Source organism: Pseudophryne corroboree, chromosome 10 (genome assembly GCF_028390025.1).
Source record: "Pseudophryne corroboree isolate aPseCor3 chromosome 10, aPseCor3.hap2, whole genome shotgun sequence".
Classification (NCBI taxonomy): Eukaryota; Metazoa; Chordata; class Amphibia; order Anura; family Myobatrachidae; genus Pseudophryne; species Pseudophryne corroboree.
In genome coordinates, this window is record NC_086453.1 from 211,701,436 (window position 1) to 211,728,040 (window position 26,605).

The 26,605-nt window shown below is 47.0% G+C and overlaps 1 protein-coding gene across 7 annotated transcripts in view; it reads left to right on the forward strand.

The window, feature by feature from the left end:
• Window positions 1-26,605, forward strand: part of PRKCZ (protein kinase C zeta) — a 646,661-nt gene that overhangs the window by 545,353 nt on the left and 74,703 nt on the right. For all 7 annotated transcript variants that reach the window (XM_063943062.1, XM_063943064.1, XM_063943065.1 and 4 more), the window contains 3 exons: window positions 4,813-4,910; window positions 14,183-14,269; window positions 24,593-24,728. In XM_063943062.1, coding sequence (XP_063799132.1) covers window positions 4,813-4,910; window positions 14,183-14,269; window positions 24,593-24,728 — 321 coding nt within the window. The remainder of the gene's footprint in view (window positions 1-4,812; window positions 4,911-14,182; window positions 14,270-24,592; window positions 24,729-26,605) is intronic.

Below are 26,605 nucleotides of genomic sequence, written 5' to 3' on the forward strand. Positions count from 1 at the left end.
TTCCATAAACAGATTGGCTTCCAGAAATTGTGAATATGTTAAAAACCTCTTTTTAAGGCAGGGGTTCTCCACTCCAGACCTCAAGTACCACCAAGAGGTTATATTTTGTGGATTTCTTTAATCATGCACAGATGAGCTAGCCTATTTTGCTGTATCAATAACTATCCTACCTGCTTCCACAGACAGAAATCCTCAAAACATGACCTTGGGGGAATTTGAGGGTTGAGGTTGAGAACCACTGCTTTAAGGCTTCTATTCACAAACCACTTCTTAGTCAGAAATACAGAAAACTTCAATATCTTTTCTTCCAAACATGTTCAGAGCATAATAATCCTGCCAATCAACAATATATATATATACAATATGCATATCATATAAAAGTATGTGATATTAATTTATCCTCTTTAAAGCTGAGCATACATCGACAGATAAAATGCCTGTAACACTGACAGACATTTTATCTGACACCCATTGGCTATCATGGGTATACACTGTGAGATACCTCACAGTACATGGTACACGATATCTGTGATCTTTCCTAGGGAGGAGACATTTCCCATTCTTCTGCAGTGAAGAAGCAGGGGAAATGTCCATTGGATGACTAGGGCAGTGCATACACTCATACACAGCAATGCACTGGGGCCCATACACACCCATTCAAATTCACTTGACATTCCTGTGGTCTTGCGCCATCTCTTCACATAATTCCATACAGTGAATGGCTAGCAGCACTCTGATAGGTGGATAGTTCCAGCCATCCACCAGTCAGCATGCTGACAGCCCTTCACTTTCTGTCTTCAGGCTGGGAGACAAGTAGAGAATGCTGACTGGCTGCTCTGATTGTGTGACCACCATTGTGGGGCCCTGGGCAGCTGCCCAGTGTGCCTATATGTTAAGATGTCCCTGCATACCCTGCCTGATGCAGCCGACTTGTGACTTCAAAATATTGCATCTGACAGACATGGCGAATGATCCAGCATGTCCGACCAATCTATATTTTCAGATCAGTCATGCAAATACATTGTACCACTATGTGGACAATCTGGCGATACTTGGCGGATCGGCCAGATCATTGATTAGTGTAGCGGTGGCCAACCCACGGCTCTTTCATCCTCCGCATGCGGCTCGGTCAGCTCCCGGTCACCGCTGCTCAACTCACACACTTCTAGTTTCACCCCACTCCAAGTGCTGCTCAACACGCTGCTGCTGTGAGGGGAGGAGATTGCAGTGTGTGCCTCTCCTGCCCCTCTGTGTCAATCTTCAATTCGGTGCTGGTCCGTGAGCAAATCAGTGCTCACGGTCCAGCAGCTAAGGCTCCTAATTGGCTGCTGGACCGCAGGCTTTGATTGGCTCATGGACCGGCGCCTAGTTGAATAGAGACACCCGCACCGCCGCCAGAGACTGAGGGGCAGAAGAGGCGCATGCTGCGCTCTCCTCCCCTCACAGCAGCAGCGCTGTGAGCAGCACACTGGCACTGTGAGGACATGTATATCTGGCACTGTGGGGACATGTGTATCTGGCACTGGGGGCATATCTGCCACTGTGGGGACATGTGTATCTGGCACTGGGGGCATATCTGGCACTGTGGGGACATGTGTATCTGGCACTGGGGGCATATCTGGCACTGTGGGGACATGTGTATCTGCACTGGGGGCATATCTGGCACTGTGGGGACATGTGTATCTGGCACTGGGGGCATATCTGGCACTGTGGGGACATGTGTATCTGGCACTGGGGGCATATCTGGTACTGTGGGGACATGTGTATCTGGCACTGTGGGGACATGTATCTGGCACTGTGGCGGCATATCTGGCACTGTGGGGACGTGTGTCTGGTACTGGGGGCATATCTGGCACTGTGGGCATATCTGGCACTGTGGGGACATGTGCATCTGGCACTGGGGACATGTGTATCTGGCACTGGGGGCATTTCTCTATCTGGCACTGGGGGCATTTCTGTATCGGCATGTGTATCTGGCACTGTGGGGACATGTGTATCTGGCACTGGGGGGGACATCTGTATCTGGCACTGGAGGCATATCTATCTGGCATGGGGGGCATATATGTATCTGGCACTGTGGGGACATGTATATCTGGCACTGGGGGCATATCTGGCACTGTGGGGACGTGTATCTGGCACTGTGGGGCATATATGTATCTGGCACTGTGGGGCATATATGTATATGGCACTGTGGGGCATATATGTATCTGGCACTGTGGGGCATATATGTATATGGCACTGTGGGGCATATATGTATCTGGCACTGTGGGGCATATATGTATCTGGCACTGTGGGGCATATATGTATCTGGTACTGTGAGGACATGTGTACCTGGCACTGGGGGCATTTATGTATCTGGCACTGTGGGGACATGTGCACTGTGGGGGCATATATGTATCTGGCACTGTGGGGGCATGTGTATGTGGCACTGTGATAACATATATGTATCTGACACTGTGGAGGCACCCATTTTTGGGTGTTTTTATATGTATGTGGCACTGTACTGGGGCATTCTATGTTGGTGGCACTGTACAACATGACTAAAATCCGGGTCATACTCCTACAAACATCATACCGAAAGGTGTGCAAACAAAAACGGGGTGTGGCTTTGTGACAACTAGGCCATGCCCCCATTTTTGCACTTGCGCCTTTGGAGCACGCAGGATAGTTGCTCTTGTCCTAGACTACAGATCTTTTCTGGCTTTTGCCTGTGACCGGTTGGCCACCCCTGATTTAGTGTATGCCCAGCATAAGGAGTTGGCATTAAAATTTGACATATGTCACATACCTAAATTAATGGATTAGAATTATATGTAGATCTGTAGGCATGTAGGAATTATGAACAATATTATTTTTTTGATGTGTTTTATAGTTTGGGAAATATATGCAGGATAGAGATTTCACAACAGTAATACATTTTTTTTGGTATACTGTCTCTCTCTGTCTATATGTGTGTGTGTGTGTGTATATATATATATATATATATATATATATATATATATGTAGCAAACGGCCGGCACTCTCTCCTTAGATATGTATATGCCTGGGTGCCTTCCAGAATGGTTTGGCAACCAAATACAGAGTCACAGATGGTGGCACTCGCAGGACTTATTCTTGGAAATAAGTCCTGCGAGTGCCACCATCTGTGACTCTATATATATATATATATATATATATATATATATATATATATATATATATATATATATATATATATATATAGTACTGTACGTGTGGTGGTACAGTGTCTTTTTTTGCATGTGAAGTCCGAAGAGCGCCGCCTCTTCTCGTTTGTATATCCATTTGCAATATGGATGGCACCGTGGCAATTACATACTGAAGTGTCAGTGCCGGGCTTTGGAAAATATATATGTGCGTGAGTGTGTGTATGTATGTATGTATGTATATACAAACAAGAAGAGACGGCGCTCATCGGACTTCACATGCAAATAAAGACACTCTACTACCACATGTACAGTACTATATTATGATAATATATATATATATATTGTGTGTGCGAAAGCCCTCACTCACTCACTGACTGACATACTTATCACTAATTCTCTTACTTCCCTATATGTAGTGAAGCTGATATTGAACATAGGTATTCTTCTGGTGGGAAATAGGAAAACTGTGTATTTAGAATTTTAATAAACCTCCCCTAAGGAGATGAAGAGGGGGTTGACATAATTACATCATTACTGATGCATGGTTTGCGTAGCGGGAACTATAACGCTCAAATGGACAATCAGATCAAAATTTGGATTGCGCCTCAAGTGGGTAGAATTTAATAAACTACAAAAATGTGAAAACATTCACTCACTCATCACTAATTCTCTTACTTCCCGATATGTTAGGAAGATGAAATGTAATATAGGTATTCTGCAGGTGGGAAATAGGAAAACTACGTAATTAGAATTTTCATAAACCTCACCTAAGTGGATGAAAAAGGCGTTGACATAATTACATCATTACCAATGCATGAACGATGACACCCAAACGGACAATCGGATCAAAACTTTGGATTGCACCTCCAGTGTGTAGTATTTAATAAACTAAAAAAATGGTTCTGTCACTTTTTACCGCCTCTGCTATGGGTGCTCTTCGAGTAACGCCAAAAACATGGATTAGTATTTACTTACATTAACACGTCTCAAATTTACATCTCTATAGATGTACCAAATTTTTAACACTCATATTTATATTTACAACCTTGAAAATCCGAAACTCACGTGCGAAGAACGGGGTGAACAGCTAGTTGTTTGTAAAGCTGTACCTGCCCGACAGATTTTAGCTACGGATTAGTTAACCACACACAGCCTGTTGGCACTACCTTGATAGGAGACCAGACTGACAAATTCAAATACATTTTCTACTATTTCAAACATACAGTAACTGTGGGGGGAATCAGTGTATTGTTCATATGCAATGTAAACTTTCTATTCACTAGCACAGTCACGCAGGACCCCTGGGCCGCCTCATAGCATCCTATGACCCTTTTCATGTTGTGTAACTATGATCTTTGGTATTACAGAAGTAACCAGTATATACTATAAATATCACAACAGATCCAGTGTGGTGGTTATGCTGTATATACTATTGTTTGTGTAGACCAGTCATGTGAAAATAACTGATGAGCAGTCCTGACAGCAAAGCCGACACTGGTAAGGGGAGCTGTCAGTCTCCCATATGTGTTATTGAATGTACAGGCATGAACACATCTAAATATTGCTGGTGTGTGACGGATTGACTTGCTGTATTGTCAATTATTTATTGCTGTCTGCTTCTTTCTAATTGCATTCCTGTTTTCAGGATATTGACTGGGTCCAAACTGAGAAGCATGTGTTCGAGCAAGCTTCAAACAACCCCTTTCTAGTTGGTTTGCATTCTTGCTTCCAGACGCCAAGCAGGTAAGCACGTTCATTATTAATCTGTTATGGCCCTTCCTGTGACTGAGGATAATGCACAAGCAGAAGTGGGCACTTGTGCCTGGGAGCTAGAACTTATAAAATTGTGCTGGGCCTACTAAAGGGAGACAGTGATAATTGTGCCAGTGCTTCTAATTCTCAAAATTCCTTTCATATTCCTGATGGCTGGTGCGATGTACACACCACTGCTGAAGTAGAATTCATCCAATTCAGATCATTAAAAGAATAACTTGACTAAACTTTGGATGTTTTCTCAAAGTCAACACTTCTATTAAGAGAACCCTTAAAACTGATCAAAACTGATTTACTTATGCCCTACAGGTTATCTCTAATGTTGGTGCCTCCCGTAGTGTAGTCCAGATGCAGCACTCCGTACGGGATGTAGTTATGTGACTGGCGGCACAATACCGACGCCTATATCCCGACCCCTCAAAATCCCGACAGTCGGCATGCCGACTAGCAGGGCCTATTCCCACCCATAGAGTGGGAATAGAACCTGTGGCGAGCCCAGCTTGCCACCAAGCCTACGCTCCCCCCCCCCACTATTCTAAACCCCGGGATCCTAGCGTCGGTATGGTGACCGGCGGGATCCCAGATGCCGGTCTCTCTTACCCAAACCCTCTTTACTCACTCTGTTCACTTCCTGGCTCTCACATCACTTCCCCCTGGGTACCAGAGGAAACCATCCCCTCCAGCCAAGCAATCATTAGAGACCAATCTCCCCACCTGCTGCTGTATTATTACACGGCATATATGCTTTTGTAAACGTTAATGCAAGAATGATCATTCATAGCTGTAGATGTCTGTCTGATTGTATTGGGGGAATCTTCATGAAACATGGCAAAGTGCTGCTATGGAAATATGAGGCATTTGTCACTCCTGGCAGTTACATTGTATTTAACTTTATGAAGATTCTATCAAACTCTATCTAGTTGAAGATGCTGTTTTTTCATATGCTTACCGTGTAGCAGTGCAGGAGCTTGGTGGTTTACGCATCTCACATTCGCTGCTGAGCAATAGTCCAGGCAGTCATTTACGGACAGTGTGCTAATGGACACCACAGTTATAGCTCTGCTAACCTATTTCCAATTTCACTTCATGAGTTTGGGAATTGCTTAATAATGGCTTGGTATTGTCAATACAATAATAAAATAAATCTTTACTTTGTGGGTCGTAGTGCTTTTAATAGAGCAGCCTATTGATTGTGATATCTCATGTTGGTATGTAAGCTTTTAGGACTAATCATTTGGACTGAAAGATGGAAATACAGTATTTAGCATTTTATACTAACAGAGCTTGAATCTGTTCATTCCACTTGCAGTTTCCCACGTTGATCTTTGTATTTCCAAGTCTGGAAGTTGCTGATTTAACACCATTTTTTTCTATACTATATGAGCCTCCAAACCTTGTATCTGGGTGCAGTCAAATAAATACATGTTACTTTGATCACTATTTTATACGTACTGTTTACAATTCAATATATTTGTATTTGTGTTATGTGGCTCATTTTTACTACACGCACCTGCTCTCTGTGTAAAGAATTAGTGTAGAAGTAGAATATTCAGTATGCGCTCTACTCTTCTGGAAAATAACCAATCTTTTCTATTCAGACAGTCAGGAAAGTTTGTGTACAAAGTGAAGTGTTCTAAATTATGTTTTGTGGGGAGATGCATCAAACACTCTAAAGGTGACAAGTACAGAAATCTAGAACATACTAGAGAAATGTCAAGTAAAATTTATATATTGATTGATTGCTTTGGGTAACTTCTCTTTAGAAGGTTTGATTAAGGGAGATTGGGGAATTAGTACGATGGGGTATAGACAAGGTCCAAATGAGCCGGTGTACTTTAAATTTCTTCAACTGGGTGTGCTGGCTCCTCCCCTCTATGCCCCCTCCCACAGGCAGTTTAGAAAAAAGTGCCCTCAGGAGAGGATGCACATTGGAGCTCCAGAGCGTTTTCTTCAGCCTCTTTTAAAACGTTATTATTTTCGGTATGCTGTTTGGGCGACTTTCATGCGGTCCACACATTGTGTGTGTGTGTGTGTGTGTGTATGTATGTATGTATGTATATATATATATATATATATATATATATATATGTATAATACTCAGTCTCTGCGCAAGTATACTCCAGAGTTTCTCTCCTGCTATTCCTCCAAGTGCAGCGGCATCCCGCTCCAGGCCAATGGAGCAATTAGTATTGATGCTAGGAAGAATTGGGGAGCGCACTCGTAAGTTAAAAAATAACACACTTTATGTAGTAAAAACAATCTCCACGTACATGTAAGTTTAAAATTCAAACATGGCAATAGATATGCCAAAGTAAAAACCGTCAATGCTGTGCTCCGTGTAGCCGAATCTCTCACGCTGGCTCTGGACCCAGCTGGTGACGTCATAACGACCAACGCGTTTCAACCAATCGTGGTCTTCCCCTGACTAAGACCACGATTGGTCAAAACGCGTTGGGTGTGGCTACAATCCAATGCGTAAAGTATATACACATACTGCATGTATGTGTGAGTGTGTGTGTGTGGGTATGTATATATATATATATAATATTTTGATCTCTTGTAAAGTATGTTGCTTCAAAGCCTCAATACTTGGGCATGTACTGCAGAAACATGATCCGGGGTTATTAGAGCGGTGATGGGAAACAGCCTGCCCGACACCTTATATTTCTCTCCGACCCTTTGCTTTACAGCCCCAATTGCTATCAGCTTTGACGTCGTATTCGCTTGTATAAAGCTTAGATGCCTGTTTAAAATGCTCACTGAGATGTTCTTTACAGATATGTTGTCTATTTTATTGATTTAAGTGTATTGATTTTTCATTTACTATTGAGGTTAAGAGTAATGTGCGTCCCTTTTGTCCGCTACAGGGCCGCCTATGTTTATCAGGTTGCCTGTCAGTGCGTTAGAGTATGCACACAGAGGGCGTAATTGGACCATTTACATTATATACAGTGACAAGCGTACTGTAACATAGTAAACCTAGATATATACAGGGTCTGCTTCAGAGATGTACCCAAATGCCTTCGCCGCTGCGATCCCACACGTTGGGATTTGTCTTAAGATTCCCACAGGAGGCTTCTCAGATCCATCTCTTGTGTATGAAGAAACAGCCTTCGGACGCACATCCAATCATAATCAACCTTCCAAACCAACCTGATGGTCATGCAATGTGGCCATCGGAAGTTAGACCTTGGAGCCGGGTTTACTAGGAACGGGATTGCAGTCGCATTCTGTGACACTTCCCAAAACGGTCGAGACATACCTGCGTTTGAGTCGCCACTACTCTACTGCATCCCACAAACGCTCCCTGCCTGACTGGCTCCTCAATGGGACTGCCCTCACAGGACCTCATGTACAGTGTGACCTATACGCATGCGCAGTGTGACTTATATGCATGTGCAGTGGCAAACCATTGCTCCACTGCATACAACATAGACATTGCGTCCGTCTATGAATCAGGTCCAAAGTACGTTTTTGCTTGTTTATAAGGTTCCTTTGAATGTCCTTCCAGGAACTGCCATCTCGTTCTGTCAAGCTGGCAATAGAAACCATAGAACTATATACCACAAGTAATTAAAAGACTGTGACAGACCGTTGATGAAGCAGATTTTTCAGCACTACTCTCAAAAATGAACATGCCCTTCATTGTGTTTTTAATTTCATTTCTCTGACGTCCTAGTGGATGCTGGGGACTCCGTAAGGGCCATGGGGAATAGCGGCTCCGCAGGAGACTGGGCACAAAAGTAAAGCTTTAGAACTACCTGGTGTGCACTGGCTCCTCCCCCTATGACCCTCCTCCAAGCCTCAGTTAGATTTTTGTGCCCGAACGAGAAGGGTGCACACTAGGTGGCTCTCCTGAGCTGCTTAGTAAAAAGTTTAGTTTTAGGTTTTTTATGTTCAGTGAGACCTGCTGGCAACAGGCTCACTGCATCGAGGGACTAAGGGGAGAAGAAGCGAACTCACCTGCGTGCAGAGTGGATTGGGCTTCTTAGGCTACTGGACATTAGCTCCAGAGGGACCGATCACAGGCCCAGCCATGGATAGGTCCCAGAGCCGCGCCGCCGGCCCCCTTACAGAGCCAGAAGACAGAAGAGGTCCGGAAAATCGGCGGCAGAAGACGTCCTGTCTTCAACAAGGTAGCGCACAGCACTGCAGCTGTGCGCCATTGCTCTCAGCACACTTCACACTCCGGTCACTGAGGGTGCAGGGCGCTGGGGGGGGGGGGGGCGCCCTGAGACGCAATAAAAACACCTTGGATGGCAAAAAAATGCATCACATATAGCTCCTGGGCTATATGGATGAATTTAACCCCTGCCAGAATACACAGAAAAACGGGAGATAAGGCCGCCGAGAAGGGGGCGGAGCCTATCTCCTCAGCACACTGGCGCCATTTTCCCTCACAGCTCCGTTGGAGGGAAGCTCCCTGGCTCTCCCCTGCAGTCACTACACTACAGAAAGGGTTAAAAAAGAGAGGGGGGCACTAATTACGCGCAGTATTAAAAATACAGCAGCTATAAGGGGAAAAACACTTATATAAGGTTATCCCTGTATATATATAGCGCTCTGGTGTGTGCTGGCAAACTCTCCCTCTGTCTCCCCAAAGGGCTAGTGGGGTCCTGTCCTCTATCAGAGCATTCCCTGTGTGTGTGCTGTGTGTCGGTACGTTTGTGTCGACATGTATGAGGAGAAAAATGATGTGGAGACGGAGCAGATTGCCTGTAATAGTGATGTCACCCCCTAGGGGGTCGACACCTGAGTGGATGAACTGTTGGAAGGAATTACGTGACAGTGTCAGCTCTGTATAAAAGACAGTGGTTGACATGAGACAGCCGGCTACTCAGCTTGTGCCTGTCCAGACGTCTCATAGGCCGTCAGGGGCTCTAAAGCGCCCGTTACCTCAGATGGCAGATATAGACGCCGACACGGATACTGACTCCAGTGTCAACGGTGAAGAGACAAATGTGACTTCCAGTAGGGCCACACGTTACATGATTGAGGCAATGAAAAATGTTTTACACATTTCTGATAATACGAGTACCACCAAAAAGGGGTATTACTGTATGTTCGGTGAGGAAAAACTACCTGTAGTTTTCCTGAATCTGAGAAATTAAATGAGGTGTGTGATGATGCGTGGGTTTCCCCCGATAACAACTGATAATTTCTAAAATGTTATTGGCATTATATCCTTTCCCGCCAGAGGTTAGGGTGCGTTGGGAAACACCCCCTAGGGTGGATAAAGCGCTCACACGCTTGTAAGAACAAGGGCTCTACCCTCTACTGAGATGGCCGCCCTTAAGGATCCTGCTGATAGAAAGCAGGAGGGTATCCTAAAATGTATTTACACACATACTGGTGTTATACTGCGACCAGCAATTGCCTCAGCCTGGATGTCCAGTGCTGGGTTGGCGTGGTCGGATTCCCTGACTGAAAATATTGATACCCTAGATAGGGACAGTATATTATTGCCTATAGAGCATTTAAAAGATGCATTTCTATATATGCGTGATGCACAGCGGAATATTTGCCGACTGGCATCAAGTCTAAGTGCGTTGTCCATTTCTGCCAGTAGAGGGTTATGGACACGACAGTGGTCAGGTGATGCGGATTCCAAACGGCATTTGGAAGTATTGCCTTATTAAGGGGAGGAGTTATTTGGGGTCGGTCTTTCAGACCTGGTGGCCACGGCAACAGCTGGGAAATCCACGTTTGTACCCCAGGTCGCCTCTCAACATAAGAAGACGCCGTATTATCAGGCGCAGTCTTTTCGCGGGCAAGCGGGCAAAAGGTTCCTCATTTCTGCCCCGTGACAGAGGGAGAGGAAAAAGGCTGCAGAAATCAGCCAGTTCCCAGGAACAGAAGCCCTCTCCCGCCTCTGCCAAGCCCTCAGTATGACGCTGGGGCTTTACAAGCAGAATCAGGCACGGTGGGGGCCCGTCTCAATGAATTTCAGCGCGCAGTGGGCTCACTCGCAAGTAGACCCCTGGATCCTTCAGGTGATATCTCAGGGGTACAAATTGGAATTCGAGACGTCTCCCCCTCGCCGTTTCCTAAAGTCGGCTTTACCGATGTCTCCTTCTGACAGGGAGGCAGTTTTGGAAGCCATTCACAAGCTGTATTCCCAGCAGGTGATAATCAAGGTACCCCTCCTGCAACAGGGAACGGGGTATTATTCCACACTGTTGTGGTACCGAAGCCGGACGGCTCGGTGAGACCGATTCTAAATCTAAAATCTTGAACACTTACATACGGAGGTTCAAATTCAAGATTGAGTCACTCAGAGCAGTGATTGCGAACCTGGAAGAAGGGGACTACATGATGTCTCGGGACATCAAGGATGCTTACCTTCATGTCCCAATTTACCCTTCTCACCAAGGGTACCTCAGGTTTATGGTCAGAACTGTCACTATCAGTTTCAGACGCTGCCGTATGGATGGTCCACGGCACCCTGGGTCTTTACCAAGGTAATGGCCGAAATGATGATACTCCTTCGAAGGAAGGGAATTTTAGTTATCCCTTACTTGGACGATTCCCTGATAAGGGTAAGATCCAGGGAACAGTTGGAGGTCGGGGTAGCACTATCTCAGGTAGTGTTGCGGCAGCACGATTGGATTCTCAATATTCCAAAACCGCAGCTGATTCCGACGACTCGTCTTCTGTTCCTAGGGATGATCCTGGACACAGTCCAGAAAAAGGTGTTTCTCCCGGAGGAGAAAGTCAGGGAGTTATCCGAGCTAGTCGGGAACCTCCTATAACCGAGCCAAGTCTCAGTACATCAATGAAATGGTTCTGGGAAAAATGGTGGCTTCCTACGAAGCAATCCCATTCGGCAGATTCCACGCAAGAACTTTCCAGTGGGACCTGCTGGACAAATGGTCCGGGTCGCATCTTCAGATGCATCAGCGGATAACCCTGTCACCAAGCACAAGGGTGTCTCTCCTGTGGTGGTTGCAGAGTGCTCATCTTCTAGAAGGCCGCACATTCAGGACTGGGTCCTGGTGACCACGGATGCCAGCCTGCGAGGCTGGGGAGCAGTCACACAGGGAAGGAATTTCCAGAGCTTATGGTCAAGCCTGGAGACATCACTTCACATAAATATCCTGAAGCTAAGGGCCATTTACAATACTCTAAGCTCAGCAAGACCTCTGCTTCAAGGTCACCCGGAGTTGATCCATTCGGACAACATCACGGCAGTCACCCACGTAAACAGACAGGGTGACACAAGAAGCAGGAGGGCAATGGCAGAAGCTGCAAGGATTCTTCGCTGGGCGGAAAATCATGTGATAGCACTGTCAGCAGTATTCATTCCGGGAGTGGACAACTGGGAAGCAGACTTCCTTAGCAGACACGACCTCCACCCGGGAGAGTGGGGACTTCACCCAGAAGTCTTCCACATGTTTATAAAACTCGACAAGTATTGCGCCAGGTCAAGGGACCCTCAGGCAATAGCTGTAGACGCTCTGGTAACACAGTGGGTGTACCAGTCAGTGTATGTGTTCCCACCTCTGCCTCTCATACCCAAGGTACTGAGAATTATAAGATGGAGAGGAGTAAGCACTATATTCGTGGCTCCGGATTGGCCAAGAAGGACTTGGTAACCGGAACTTCAAGAGATGCTCACGGAGGATCCGTGGCCTCTACCTCTAAGAAGGGACCTGCTCCAGCAAGGACCCTGTCTGTTCCAAGACTTACCGCGGCTGCGTTTGACGGCATGGCGGTTGAACGCCGGATCCTGAAGGAGAAAGGCATTCCGGATGAAGTCATTCCTAGCCTGATCAAAGCCAGGAAAGATATAACCGCAAAACATTATCACCGCATTTGGCGAAAATATGTTGCGTGGTGCGAGGCCAGTAAGGCCCCGACGGAGGAATTTTCAACTAGGTCGATTCCTACATTTCCTGCAAACAGGAGTGTCTATGGGCCTGAAATGGGGGTCCATTAAGGTTCAAATTTCGGCCCTGTCAATTTTCTTCCAAAAAGAACTAGCTTCAGTCCCTGAAGTTCAGACGTTTGTGAAAGGGGTACTGTATATACAGCCTCCTTTTGTGCCTCCAGTGGCACCTTGGGATCTAAATGTAGTTTTTGGGTTCCAAAAGTCACATTGGTTTGAACCACTTAAATATGTGGAGTTAAAATATCTCACATGGAAAGCTACTAGGGACTTGGAGGACTCCAAGTTGCTAGACGTTGTCAGAGCCCTGGAAATATAGGTTTCCAGGACGGCTGGAGTCAGAAAATCTGACTCGTTGTTTATTCTGTATGCACCCAACAAGCTGGGTGCTCCTGCTTCTAAGCAGACTATTGCTCGTTGGATTTGTAGTACAATTCAGCTTGCACATTCTGTGGCAGGCCTGCCACAGCCAAAATCTGTAAAAGCCCATTCCACAAGGAAGGTGGGCTCATCTTGGGCGGCTGCCCGAGGGGGTCTCGGCTTTACAGCTTTGCCGAGCAGCTACTTGGTCAGGAGCAAATACGTTTTGTAAAATTCTACAAATTTGATACCCTGGCTGAGGAGGACCTGGAGTTCTCTCATTTGGTGCTGCAGAGTCATCCGCACTCTCCCGCCCGTTTGGGAGCTTTGGTATAATCCCCATGGTCCTTACGGAGTCCCCAGCATCCACTAGGACGTCAGAGAAAATAAGAATTTACTTACCGATAATTCTATTTCTCGTAGTCCGTAGTGGATGCTGGGCGCCCATCCCAAGTGCGGATTGTCTGCAATACTGGTACATAGTTATTGTTACCAAAAAATCGGGTTATTGCTGTAGTGAGCCATCTTTTCTAGAGGCTCCTCTGTTATCATGCTGTTAACTGGGTTTAGATCACAAGTTATATGGTTTGATTGGTGTGGCTGGTATGAGTCTTACCTGGGATTCAAAAATCCTTCCTTATTGTGTACGCTCGTCCGGGCACAGTATCCTAACTGAAGCTTGGAGGAGGGTCATAGGGGGAGGAGCCAGTGCACACCAGGTAGTTCTAAAGCTTTACTTTTGTGCCCAGTCTCCTGCGGAGCCGCTATTCCCCATGGTCCTTACGGAGTCCCCAGCATCCACTACGGACTTACGAGAAATAGAATTATCGGTAAGTAAATTCTTATTTTTTGTTTATTTAAAAGATTCATTAGATTTTTTTTGTTTGTTAAAAAGTACCTTTTATATGCTAGTAACAAGACGTATGACCAACTTTTATTTTTGTATGATTTTAGTTGATCGTGTTTTTAATCACTTACCTTCCCCTTTGTGTAGGTTGTTTTTGGTTATAGAGTACGTAAATGGAGGCGACCTCATGTTTCATATGCAACGACAAAGAAAACTTCCTGAGGAACATGCCAGGTACTGAAATGGAATATGACACCATATATGATTGTATGTATAAGGCTAACCCTGTGTTTTGGATATGAATAAGTACATATGTTTACCCCTGATGTGCAGACCCCAAATGTCGTGGAAGAGGTACTTGGGTCAGGTTTGCCTGGATAGGTGGTGGTGGTGGGTGGGTTATATTTTGTTTTGATTTGTGCCTAGATAAATATCAGCAGGTATGCGGAATGCACCGTAAGCTGTAGCATTCAGTCACCACATTTGTTCATTCAAGCCCAGGATAGACTTTGAGAGCAAGGGGCTGGGATGGGCACAGTCATGACCCAAATTGTAGGGGATAAGTGCGTTCACAGATATCCAAATTTGTGGGCATATGCTACTGTGTAACTATTATGAGATACATGCAGGTTGGCACCAATAGTGTATGCGCCAGCTGTACATTCTGTGTACTTCCATTATACTTACACACATTTTTTAATCCATTTGTTTTGCCTGCAAATTATGCATTCACTATTTGCATTGAGTAGAACTTATAAAACCTCTCTAATACAGCAGATACTGTACAACTGTCATTGCTACACAAGCACACACAAACATACTACCTACACAAGCAATGGGGAAGAGCACTTACAAACAGCAGTGCTTCCACAAGCAGCCGATCACAGAGGATTGTCCTAATGATTTACACCTGCACATATGGCTTGGACAGGCATACAGATCGTCCACTTATATTGTTACCTTGCACTGCAGCGCACCAATTTCCGTGCATGTGCCAGACGCAATATGCCATGCTACAGCACCATGCAGGCCTGTGGGGCAGTGGGTGTGAACACCGCACATGCTCCTGCCGGTGGGTTCCTTTTTCCTGGCAGACCAGCTGCAGCATGAGAAAAGATGTAAAATGACACATCTGTGTATATGTCGCTATGCTACAAACACCCTCTTCCTGTCCTCAGCCGGCATTAGTCCATCCCTTCCCTTTCCCCTTCCTGTCCTTTCCAGGTGCAAGCTGGCATATTAGATTCATGCAAATCTACACGTGTGGGTGTGTGTGTGGGGCCTGTATTCTAGCTATGCGCAGGGCAATTTACACTAACCTGGCCTAGATCTCTCTCCATCAGCCCAGCAGTATCTGGTTTGCGTGCTGTGGTCACCACTTTACATGCTATGCATTTATCTCCATACTGAATAAAGTTTCTGCCAGTTCTTGATCAACGTAATCATCCTATACATGTACATTTACCCTTCCCTGACTTAATTCAGGGGTCTATTCATGAAGCAGTGAAAAGAGTTGAGAAGCGAGCCAGTGGAGAAGTTGCCCATGGCAACCAATCAGCATTGAATATTTAAAATTTGCATACTATACGGAGCAGCTGATTGGTTGCCATGGGCAACTTCTCCACAGGCTCACTTCTCCACTCTTTTCACTGCTTCATGAATAGACCCCACAGTCCGTCATGGAACACTCTCAGGCAAGTTGAAAAAATTATTGGCAAAATACAAATTAAATTTCATACTCTAAGTAATAGCAGTGGATAAAAATCGGTGAGGGCCGTTTGGTCATATGTGAACTGTGCCTTAATATATTTTACTAGTATTGCAGATGCATCATTCCACAGGAAGTGAGCGGTTTCAGTGCTTGCTGCACACCTTGCAGCACTGCACTCCCTCCACATTCTCCCTCCAGTCCTACATACCCTGCAGCACTATACCCCTTTCAGCTTTTCTCTGCTACATCTAATCCCTGCTTATTCCACACTCACCTCTACTCCCTCTAGTACCTACTCATCCCAAACTTGCTGCTGCTCTCCCCAGTCCCACTCACCTCTGTTCTGTTCGGTCCAGCCCCTGCTCACCAGCTACTCGGCTACAATCCCGCTCACCCTGCAGCATTGTACTCTGCTACTTCTTCCAGTCCCGCTCACCCTGCAGTACTGTACTCTGCTACTTCTTCCAGTCCCGCTCACCCTGCAGTACTGTACTCTGCTACTTCTTCCAGTCCCGCTCACCCTGCAGTACTGTACTCTGCTACTTCTTCCAGTCCCGCTCATCCTGCAGTACTGTACTCTGCTACTCCTTCCAGTTCCGCTCACCCTGCAGTACTGTACTCTGCTACTTCTTCCAGCCCCGCTCACCCTGCAGTACTGTACTCTGCTACTTCCAGCCCCGCTCACCCTGCAGTACTGTACTCTGCTACTTCTTCCAGTCCCGCTCACCCTGCAGTACTGTACTCTGCTACTCCTTCCAGTCCCGCTCACCCTGCAGTACTGTACTCTGCTACTTCTTCCAGTCCCGCTCACCCTGCAGTACTGTACTCTGCTACTTCTTCCAGTCCCGCTCACCCTGCAGTACTGTACTCTGCTACTTCTTCCAGTCCCGCTCATCCTGCAGTACTGTACTCTGCTACTTCTTCCAGTCCCGCTCATCCTGCAGTACTGTACTCTGCTACTCCTTCCAGTCCCGCTCACCCTGCAGTACTGTACTCTGCTACTCCTTCCAGTCCCGCTCATCCTGCAGTACTGTATTCTGCTACTTCTTCCAGTACCGCTCATCCTGCAGTACTGTACTCTGCTACTCCTTCCAGTCCCGCTCACCCTGCAGTACTGTACTCTGCTACTTCTTCCAGTCCCGCTCACCCTGCAGTACTGTACTCTGCTACTTCTTCCAGTCCCGCTCACCCTGCAGTACTGTACTCTGCTACTTCTTCCAGTCCCGCTCATCCTGCAGTACTGTACTCTGCTACTTCTTCCAGTCCCGCTCATCCTGCAGTACTGTACTCTGCTACTCCTTCCAGTCCCGCTCACCCTGCAGTACTGTACTCTGCTACTCCTTCCAGTCCCGCTCATCCTGCAGTACTGTATTCTGCTACTTCTTCCAGTACCGCTCATCCTGCAGTACTGTACTCTGCTACTCCTTCCAGTCCCGCTCACCCTGCAGTACTGTACTCTGCTACTTCTTCCAGTCCCGCTCACCCTGCAGTACTGTACTCTGCTACTTCTTCCAGTCCCGCTCACCCTGCAGTACTGTACTCTGCTACTTCTTCCAGTCCCGCTCATCCTGCAGTACTGTACTCTGCTACTTCTTCCAGTCCCGCTCATCCTGCAGTACTGTACTTTGCTACTCCTTCCAGTCCCGCTCACCCTGCAGTACTGTACTTTGCTACTTCTTCCAGTCCCGCTCATCCTGCAGTACTGTACTCTGCTACTTCTTCCAGTCCCGCTCACCCTGCGGTACTGTACTCTGCTACTTCTTCCAGTCCCGCTCACCCTGCGGTACTGTACTCTGCTACTTCTTCCAGTCCCGCTCATCCTGCGGTACTGTACTCTGCTACTCCTTCCAGTCCCGCTCACCCTGCAGTACTGTACTCTGCTACTCCTTCCAGTCCCGCTCATCCTGCAGTACTGTATTCTGCTACTTCTTCCAGTACCGCTCATCCTGCAGTACTGTACTCTGCTACTCCTTCCAGTCCCGCTCACCCTGCAGTACTGTACTCTGCTACTTCTTCCAGTCCCGCTCATCCTGCAGTACTGTACTCTGCTACTTCTTCCAGTCCCGCTCACCCTGCAGTACTGTACTCTGCTACTTCTTCCAGTCCCGCTCATCCTGCAGTACTGTACTCTGCTACTTCTTCCAGTCCCGCTCATCCTGCAGTACTGTACTCTGCTACTCCTTCCAGTCCCGCTCACCCTGCAGTACTGTACTCTGCTACTCCTTCCAGTCCCGCTCATCCTGCAGTACTGTATTCTGCTACTTCTTCCAGTACCGCTCATCCTGCAGTACTGTACTCTGCTACTCCTTCCAGTCCCGCTCACCCTGCAGTACTGTACTCTGCTACTTCTTCCAGTCCCGCTCACCCTGCAGTACTGTACTCTGCTACTTCTTCCAGTCCCGCTCACCCTGCAGTACTGTACTCTGCTACTTCTTCCAGTCCCGCTCATCCTGCAGTACTGTACTCTGCTACTTCTTCCAGTCCCGCTCATCCTGCAGTACTGTACTTTGCTACTCCTTCCAGTCCCGCTCACCCTGCAGTACTGTACTCTGCTACTTCTTCCAGTCCCGCTCACCCTGCAGTACTGTACTCTGCTACTCCTTCCAGTCCCGCTCACCCTGCAGCACTGTACTCTGCTCCTGTCCCTCTCATCCAGCAGCACTGTACTCTGCTACTTGCCTCCAATGCCGCTCACCCTGCAGCACTGCGTCCCTTCTCTTCGCTGCTAAGTGACTGGAGACGATGATTGTTGGGTGATCACTTTGTGGGGATGCAGCTGGTTGGAAGGCAGGCAGCAATGCTGAATAAGGGGATTGGGATCACCCACATTGGGTATCGGGGGAAGACTACCATTTTACGCTAACTTTCTTGCTGCAGACAAACGGTATTTTATGTTTACATAGAAGATACTTTGTCTAATTTCTCTAACGTCCTAGTGGATGCTGGGGACTCCGTAAGGACCATGGGGAATAGACGGGCTCTGCAGGAGCTGGGCACTCTAAAGAAAGATTTAGTACTACCTGGTGTGCACTGGCTCCTCCCTCTATGCCCCTCCTCCAGACCTCAGTTAGAATCTGTGCCCGGACAGAGCTGGGTGCTTTTAGTGAGCTTGCTAATAAGAAAGTATTTTAGTTAGGTTTTTTTATTTTCAGAGAGCTTCTGCTGGCAACAGACTTTCTGCTACGTGGGACCGAGGGGAGAGAAGCAAACCTACTAACTGCGGCTAGGTTGCGCTTCTTAGGTTACTGGACATCATTAGCTCCAGAGGGTTCGAACACAGGATCTTAACCTTGGTCGTCCGTTCCCGGAGCCGCGCCGCCGTCCCCCTCGCAGAGCCAGAAGTCAGAAGCCGGCAGAAGCAAGAAGACATCGAAATCGGCGGCAGAAGACTCCTGTCTTCACATGAATTAGCGCACAGCACTGCAGCTGTGCGCCATTGCGCCCACACTACCCACACACTCCGGTCACTGTAGGGTGCAGGGCGCAGGGGGGGGCGTCCTGGGCAGCAATTAGGATACCTCTTGGCAAAAAGACACATATATACAGCTGGGCACTGTATATATGTACGAGCCACCGCCATTTTATTACACAGACCCGGGACAGAAGCCCGCCGCTGAGGGGGCGGGGCCTTCTTCCTCAGCACTAACCAGCGCCATTTTCTCTTCACAGCTCCGCTGAGAGGAAGCTCCCCAGGCTCTCCCCTGCAGTATCAAGGTAGAAAAAGGGTAAAAAGAGAGGGGGGGGGGCACATAAATTTAGGCGCAAATTATCATAAACAGCAGCTACTGGGTAAACACTAAGTTACTGTGTAATCCCTGGGTTATATAGCGCTGGGGTGTGTGCTGGCATACTCTCTCTCTGTCTCCCCAAAAGGCCTTGTGGGGTCCTGTCCTCAATTAGAGCATTCCCTGTGTGTGTGCGGTGTGTCGGTACATTTGTGTCGACATGTTTGACGAGGACGGTTACGTGGAGGCGGAACAAGTGCAAGTGAATGTGGTGTCGCCGCCGACGGCGCCGACACCTGATTGGATGGATATGTGGAAGGTGTTAAATGATAACGTTAGCTCCTTGCATAAAAGGTTGGATAATCAGTCAGGGTCTCAACCCGTGTCTGATTCTACAGCTCAGAGGCCGGCAGGGTCTCAAAAGCGCCCACTATCCCAGTTGGTTGACACAGATGTCGACACGGATTCTGACTCCAGTGTCGATGACGATGATGCAAAGTTGCAGCCTAAAATGACTAAAGCCATCCGATACATGATTATAGCAATGAAGGATGTATTGCACATATCGGAGGAAAACCCTGTCCCTGGCAAGAGGGTTTATATGTTTGGGGAGAAAAAGCAAGAAGTGACTTTTCACCCTTCACATGAATTAAATGAGTTATGTGAAAAAGCGTGGGATTCCCCTGATAGGAAAGTACTGATTTCCAAAAGATTACTTATGGCGTATCCTTTCCCGCCAACGGATAGGTTACGCTGGGAATCCACCCCTAGGGTTGACAAAGCGTTGACGCGCTTATCTAAGAAGGTGGCCCTGCCGTCACAGGATACGGCCGCCCTAAAGGATCCTGCGGATAGGAAGCAGGAAGGTATCCTGAAGTCTGTTTATACACATTTTGGTACTCTTCTGAGGCCAGCAATTGCTGCGGCCTGGATGTGTAGTGCTGTAGCAGCATGGACAGATACTCTGTCTGAGGAGTTAGATACCCCGGACAGGGAGACTATTTTACTGACCCTAGGACATATCAAAGACGCTGTCCTATATATGCGGGATGCCCAGAGGGACATTTGCCTGCTGGGCTCTAGAATAAACGCAATGTCGATTTCTGCCAGAAGGGTCTTATGGACTCTGCAATGGACAGGTGATGCCGACTCTAAAAAACACATGGAGGTGTTGCCTTATAAGGGTGAGGAATTGTTTGGGGACGGTCTCTCGGATCTAGTTTCCACGGCTACGGCTGGGAAGTCAAATTTCTTGCCATATATTCCCTCACAGCCAAAGAAAGCACCGTATTATTACCAAATGCAGTCCTTTCGTTCACAGAAAAGCAAGAAAGTCAGAGGTGCATCCTTTCTTGCCAGAGGCAGGGGTAGAGGAAAAAAGCTGCACCATGCAGCTAGTTCCCAGGAACAAAAGTCCTCCCCGGCTTCCACTAAATCCACCGCATGACGCTGGGGCTCCACAGGCGGAGCCAGGAGCGGTGGGGGCACGTCTCCGAAATTTCAGCCACCAGTGGGTTCGCTCACGGGTGTATCCTTGGGCTATACAAATTGTGTCTCAGGGATACAAGCTGGAATTCGAGGTGACGCCCCCTCACCGTTACCTAAAATCGGCCTTGCCAGCTTCCCCCAGGGAAAGGGAGGTAGTGTTGGCAGCAATTCACAAGCTATATCTCCAGCAGGTGGTAGTGAAGGTTCCCCTCCTTCAACAGGGAGGGGGTTAGTATTCCACCATGTTTGTGGAACCGAAACCGGACGGTTCGGTCAGACCCATTTTGAATTTAAAATCCCTGAATATTTATCTGAAGAAATTCAAGTTCAAGATGGAATCGCTCAGAGCGGTCATTGCAGGCCTGGAGGAAGGGGATTTTATGGTGTCTCTGGACATCAAGGATGCGTACTTGCATGTCCCCATTTATCCACCTCATCAGGAGTACCTCAGGTTTGTGGTACAGGACTGTCATTACCAATTCCAGACGTTGCCGTTTGGCCTGTCCACGGCACCGAGAATATTTACCAAGGTGATGGCGGAAATGATGGTGCTCCTTCGGAAGCAAGGGGTTACAATTATCCCATACTTGGACGATCTCCTCATAAAGGCGAGGTCCAGGGAGCGGTTGCTGATCAGCGTAGCACACTCTCAGGAAGTGTTGCAACAGCACGGCTGGATTCTGAATATTCCAAAGTCGCAGCTGATTCCTACGACGCGTCTGCCCTTTCTGGGCATGATTCTGGACACAGACCAGAAGAGGGTTTATCTCCCGATGAAGAAGGCTCAGGAGCTCGTGACTCTGGTCAGAGGCCTCCTAAAACCAAAACAGGTATCACTGCACGCGAGTCCTGGGAAAGATGGTGGCGTCATACGAAGCCATTCCCTTCGGCAGGTTCCATGCGAGGATCTTTCAGTGGGATCTGTTGGACAGGTGGTCCGGATCGCATCTTCAGATGCATCGGCTGATCACCCTGTCCCCCAGGGCCAGGGTGTCTCTTCTGTGGTGGCTGCAAAGTGCTCACCTCCTCGAGGGCTGCAGGTTCGGCATACAGGACTGGGTCCTGGTGACCACGGAGGCAAGCCTCCGAGGATGGGGGGCAGTCACTCAAGGAAGAAACTTCCAGGGGCTGTGGTCAAATCAGGAGACTTGTCTGCACATCAATATCCTGGAACTAAGGGCCATATACAACGCCCTGAGTCAAGCGGAGCCTCTGCTTCGAAACCAACCAGTGCTGATTCAGTCAGACAACATCACTGCAGTGGCCCATGTAAACCGCCAGGGCGGCACAAGAAGCAGGGTGGCAATGGCAGAAGCCACCAGGATTCTTCGTTGGGCGGAGAATCACGTACTAGCACTGTCAGCAGTGTTCATTCCGGGAGTGGACAACTGGGAAGCAGACTTCCTCAGCAGGCACGACCTCCACCCGGGAGAGTGGGGACTTCATCAAGAAGTCTTCACGCAGATTGCAAATCGATGGGAACTGCCACAGGTGGACATGATGGCGTCCCGTCTCAACAAAAAGCTAAAAAGGTATTGCGCCAGGTCAAGGGACCCTCAGGCGATAGCTGTGGATGCACTAGTAACACCGTGGGTGTTCCAGTCGGTCTATGTGTTTCCTCCTCTTCCTCTCATACCAAAGGTGCTGAGAATTGTAAGAAAAAGAGGATGAGAACAATACTCATTGTTCCGGATTGGCCAAGAAGGACTTGGTACCCGGAATTGCAAGAAATGCTCACAGAGGACCCATGGCCTCTGCATCTCAGACAGGACCTGTTACAACAAGGGCCCTGTCTGTTCCAAGACTTACCGCAGCTGCGTTTAACGGCATGGCGGTTGAACGCCGGATCCTAGCGGAAAAAGGCATTCCGGATGAAGTTATTCCTACGCTGATAAAGGCTAGGAAGGACGTGACAGCAAAGCATTATCACCGTATATGGCGAAAATATGTTGCTTGGTGTGAGGCCAGGAAGGCCCCTACAGAGGAATTCCAGCTGGGTCGATTCCTGCACTTCCTACAGTCAGGAGTGACTATGGGCCTAAAATTAGGGTCCATAAAGGTCCAGATTTCGGCCCTATCCATTTTCTTCCAAAAAGAACTGGCTTCACTGCCTGAGGTTCAGACGTTTGTTAAGGGAGTGCTGCATATTCAGCCCCCTTTTGTGCCACCAGTGGCACCTTGGGATCTTAACGTGGTGTTGAGTTTCCTGAAATCCCACTGGTGTGAGCCACTTAAGACCGTGGAGCTAAAGTATCTCACGTGGAAAGTGGTCATGCTGTTGGCCTTAGCTTCGGCTAGGCGTGTGTCAGAATTGGCGGCTTTGTCATGTAAAAGCCCCTATCTGGTTTTCCATATGGATAGGGCAGAATTGCGGACTCGTCCGCAATTTCTGCCAAAGGTGGTGTCATCCTTTCATTTGAACCAACCTATTGTGGTGCCTGCGGCTACTTGTGACTTGGAGGATTCCAAGTTGCTTGACGTAGTCAGGGCTTTGAAGATTTATGTGACCAGAACGGCTGGAGTCAGGAAGACTGACTCGCTGTTTGTCCTGTATGCATCCAACAAGCTGGGTGCTCCTGCTTCAAAGCAAACTATTGCTCGCTGGATCTGTGGCACGATTCAGCAGGCTCATTCTGCGGCTGGATTGCCGCATCCAAAATCAGTGAAAGCCCATTCCACAAGAAAGGTGGGCTCTTCTTGGGCGGCTTCCCGAGGGGTCTCGGCATTACAGCTTTGCCGAGCTGCTACTTGGTCGGGTTCAAACACATTTGCAAAGTTCTACAAGTTTGATACCCTGGCTGAGGAGGACCTTGAGTTTGCCCATTCGGTGCTGCAGAGTCATCCGCACTCTCCCGCCCATTTGGGAGCTTTGGTATAATCCCCATGGTCCTTACGGAGTCCCCAGCATCCACTAGGACGTTAGAGAAAATAAGATTTTACTCACCGGTAGATCTATTTCTCGTAGTCCGTAGTGGATGCTGGGTGCCCGTCCAAAGTGCGGACTTTCTGCAATACGTGTATATAGTTATTGCTTACTAAAGGGTTATGTTATGTGGCATCAGTTGAGTGATGCTTGTTTGTTGTTCATACTGTTAACTGGGTAAGTTTATCACGAGTTATACGGTGTGGCTGGTATGAGTCTTACCCTGGATTCCAAAATCCTTTCCTTGTAATGTCAGCTCTTCCGGGCACAGTTTCCTTAACTGAGGTCTGGAGGAGGGGCATAGAGGGAGGAGCCAGTGCACACCAGGTAGTACTAAATCTTTCTTTAGAGTGCCCAGTCTCCTGCGGAGCCCGTCTATTCCCTATGGTCCTTACGGAGTCCCCAGCATCCACTACGGACTACGAGAAATAGATTTACCGGTGAGTAAAATCTTATTTTTTTAAATGCAGAATGTTCTACCCTTTACTGATTATAAAAGACAACAAAAACATAATCCCTGTTCACTAAATAGTAATAATGTAAGATCCCAAGAAATGAATAACTTTGCTGAGCCAGTCCTCACAATGTCACTTTATCGTTCGAATGTGCCTGGGAAGTACAACTGATTCACAAATGTTTACATCCTAACACTAATCTTCTGATCAAAGTCTGCTGCAGATTATAATCTGCTGATTCATTTTTTTTTCAAGGTTTTATGCTGCTGAAATCTGTTTTGCTCTGAATTTTCTGCACGAACGGGGCATCATCTACAGAGACCTAAAGCTGGACAACGTCCTTCTCGATGCAGATGGCCACATCAAGCTAACTGATTATGGCATGTGTAAGGTAAGAGGAATATGGTTGTCATTATGCTGGTATCCGGATGATAGGTCGACAGTTAAAAGGTGGACACAAAATGGTCGACATGATTATGGTCAAAAGGCTTACATGGACAAAAGGTTGACATGCCACTGGTCGACACATGAAAAGGTTGACATGAGTTTTGGGGATTGTTTTTTTTTTTTTCATTTTCAGGACTTTTTCATACTTCACCAACCACGTGGACTACATGCAAGGGGACGCAATGCACTAATTGGGGTCCACGTGCTGGAAGGAACATTTTGACACGCAAAAACCCCAAAAACCTCATGTCAGCCTTTCCATGTGTCAACCATTTCCATGTCGACCTTTGCACCATTTCGACCTTGTGCATGTCGACCATTTGGTGACAACCTTCTGACTGTTGACACATTGATCCATAACCATTATTGCTGTCATTTTGCAGAATGGAGGTCCAGTCTTAACCAAAGTCCCTGATTCAAATAATTGCAGTAATTCCTTTGTTCCTACACTTTTATATACTATAATCCAGTTCATGTAGACACTAATTTATGATCCGTTATTCCAAACAAAGTTTTTGGGCAGATATTTTTTTTAATTTTATTTAACCTGGCACTGTAAGTTCCTACATGTCCCTAAAAACTAGTTTACCACGTTTTGGTACATTTAATTAAATTGCTCTATCCCCCAATCCGGAAGCTGCTTCACTCAGCTGATTTTCTTGGGGCTTTGTTGTTTGTATTCATGACTGCATGAAGAAGGTGTGTGATTTGGGGAAAGGGGCGGGGAGAGGGTTGGTTTGAGTTGAGCGGGAAGCAGTGACCAAAGTCTGGCACACATTGTACTCAGCTATTTTAAAATGGGCATACTGTTCTGTTCTGTTGCATAGGTGGTAATGAAGTTTGAATGCAGTACTTGTTGATAAAAAATATTTATAATGTTAAAGGTTTCATCTGGACTTCAATGTATATTATAATGTTTATTGTATTAACTTTGGCTCATATGCTTGGCATAAAAATGTGTGCCAGACAGACAGACATTTTATCTGATACCCAGCAAATTTCATAGCCCTACACTCTGAGATCTGAGTGTAGGGCCCACAAATATTTGTGTTCTTCCCCTGAGGTAGAGACATTTTCCTGTTCCTCCTCTGTGAAGGAACGGGGTAAATGTCAGATGGTCGACTGCAGCCATGCATACACTACTAGATGAGGCTGACCAATTTTCGGGTCTATCTGACATACTGGAGGATTCATCAGGGGATATTCAAATGTTTGAAAAGTCAGTTGGAAGTCTGTTTTTCCTGTCTATTAGATAGGAAAACACAGACACCCAACCGACTTTTCAAACATTTGAATCTCCCCCATTATGTCCAATCGACAATTATCTGGCTGATATTAGGCGGATCACCTATATAATTGTATAATATATGCCCAGCATTAATGAGATGCTGTGCCACACTACCTAGCGGTTTTTGGGATGACTCTTTCCCTGTAACATCACACTTTAATTTACCACAACACTTTGGCACCAGGAGTACATGGGTCATGTCATCCCCAGGGGTATATATTCAGAATTACCATATGTAAAGGTTTCAACTGACCATCTCCCATATTGGTTACTGTAATTCCCTCCATAATGCTGGGGACATGAGTTTCCAGGGAAGGGAGCAGAACCCTAGAAGAAGAGTCACAGCCCCAGGGACTGTCGTCATAGTTTCGCTGGTTGTTTAACTAAGCTAGTACATTCTTTATATTACGACCTTGTTTAGAAGTGAAAGTGAAATGAAGTGAGAAATGTGACTGTGTCTCCGTCCTCCCATTATTTAGGTTATTTGTCAGCAGGTGCATATCTCCCACCGTGTCATTAGTTTGTAATTATTC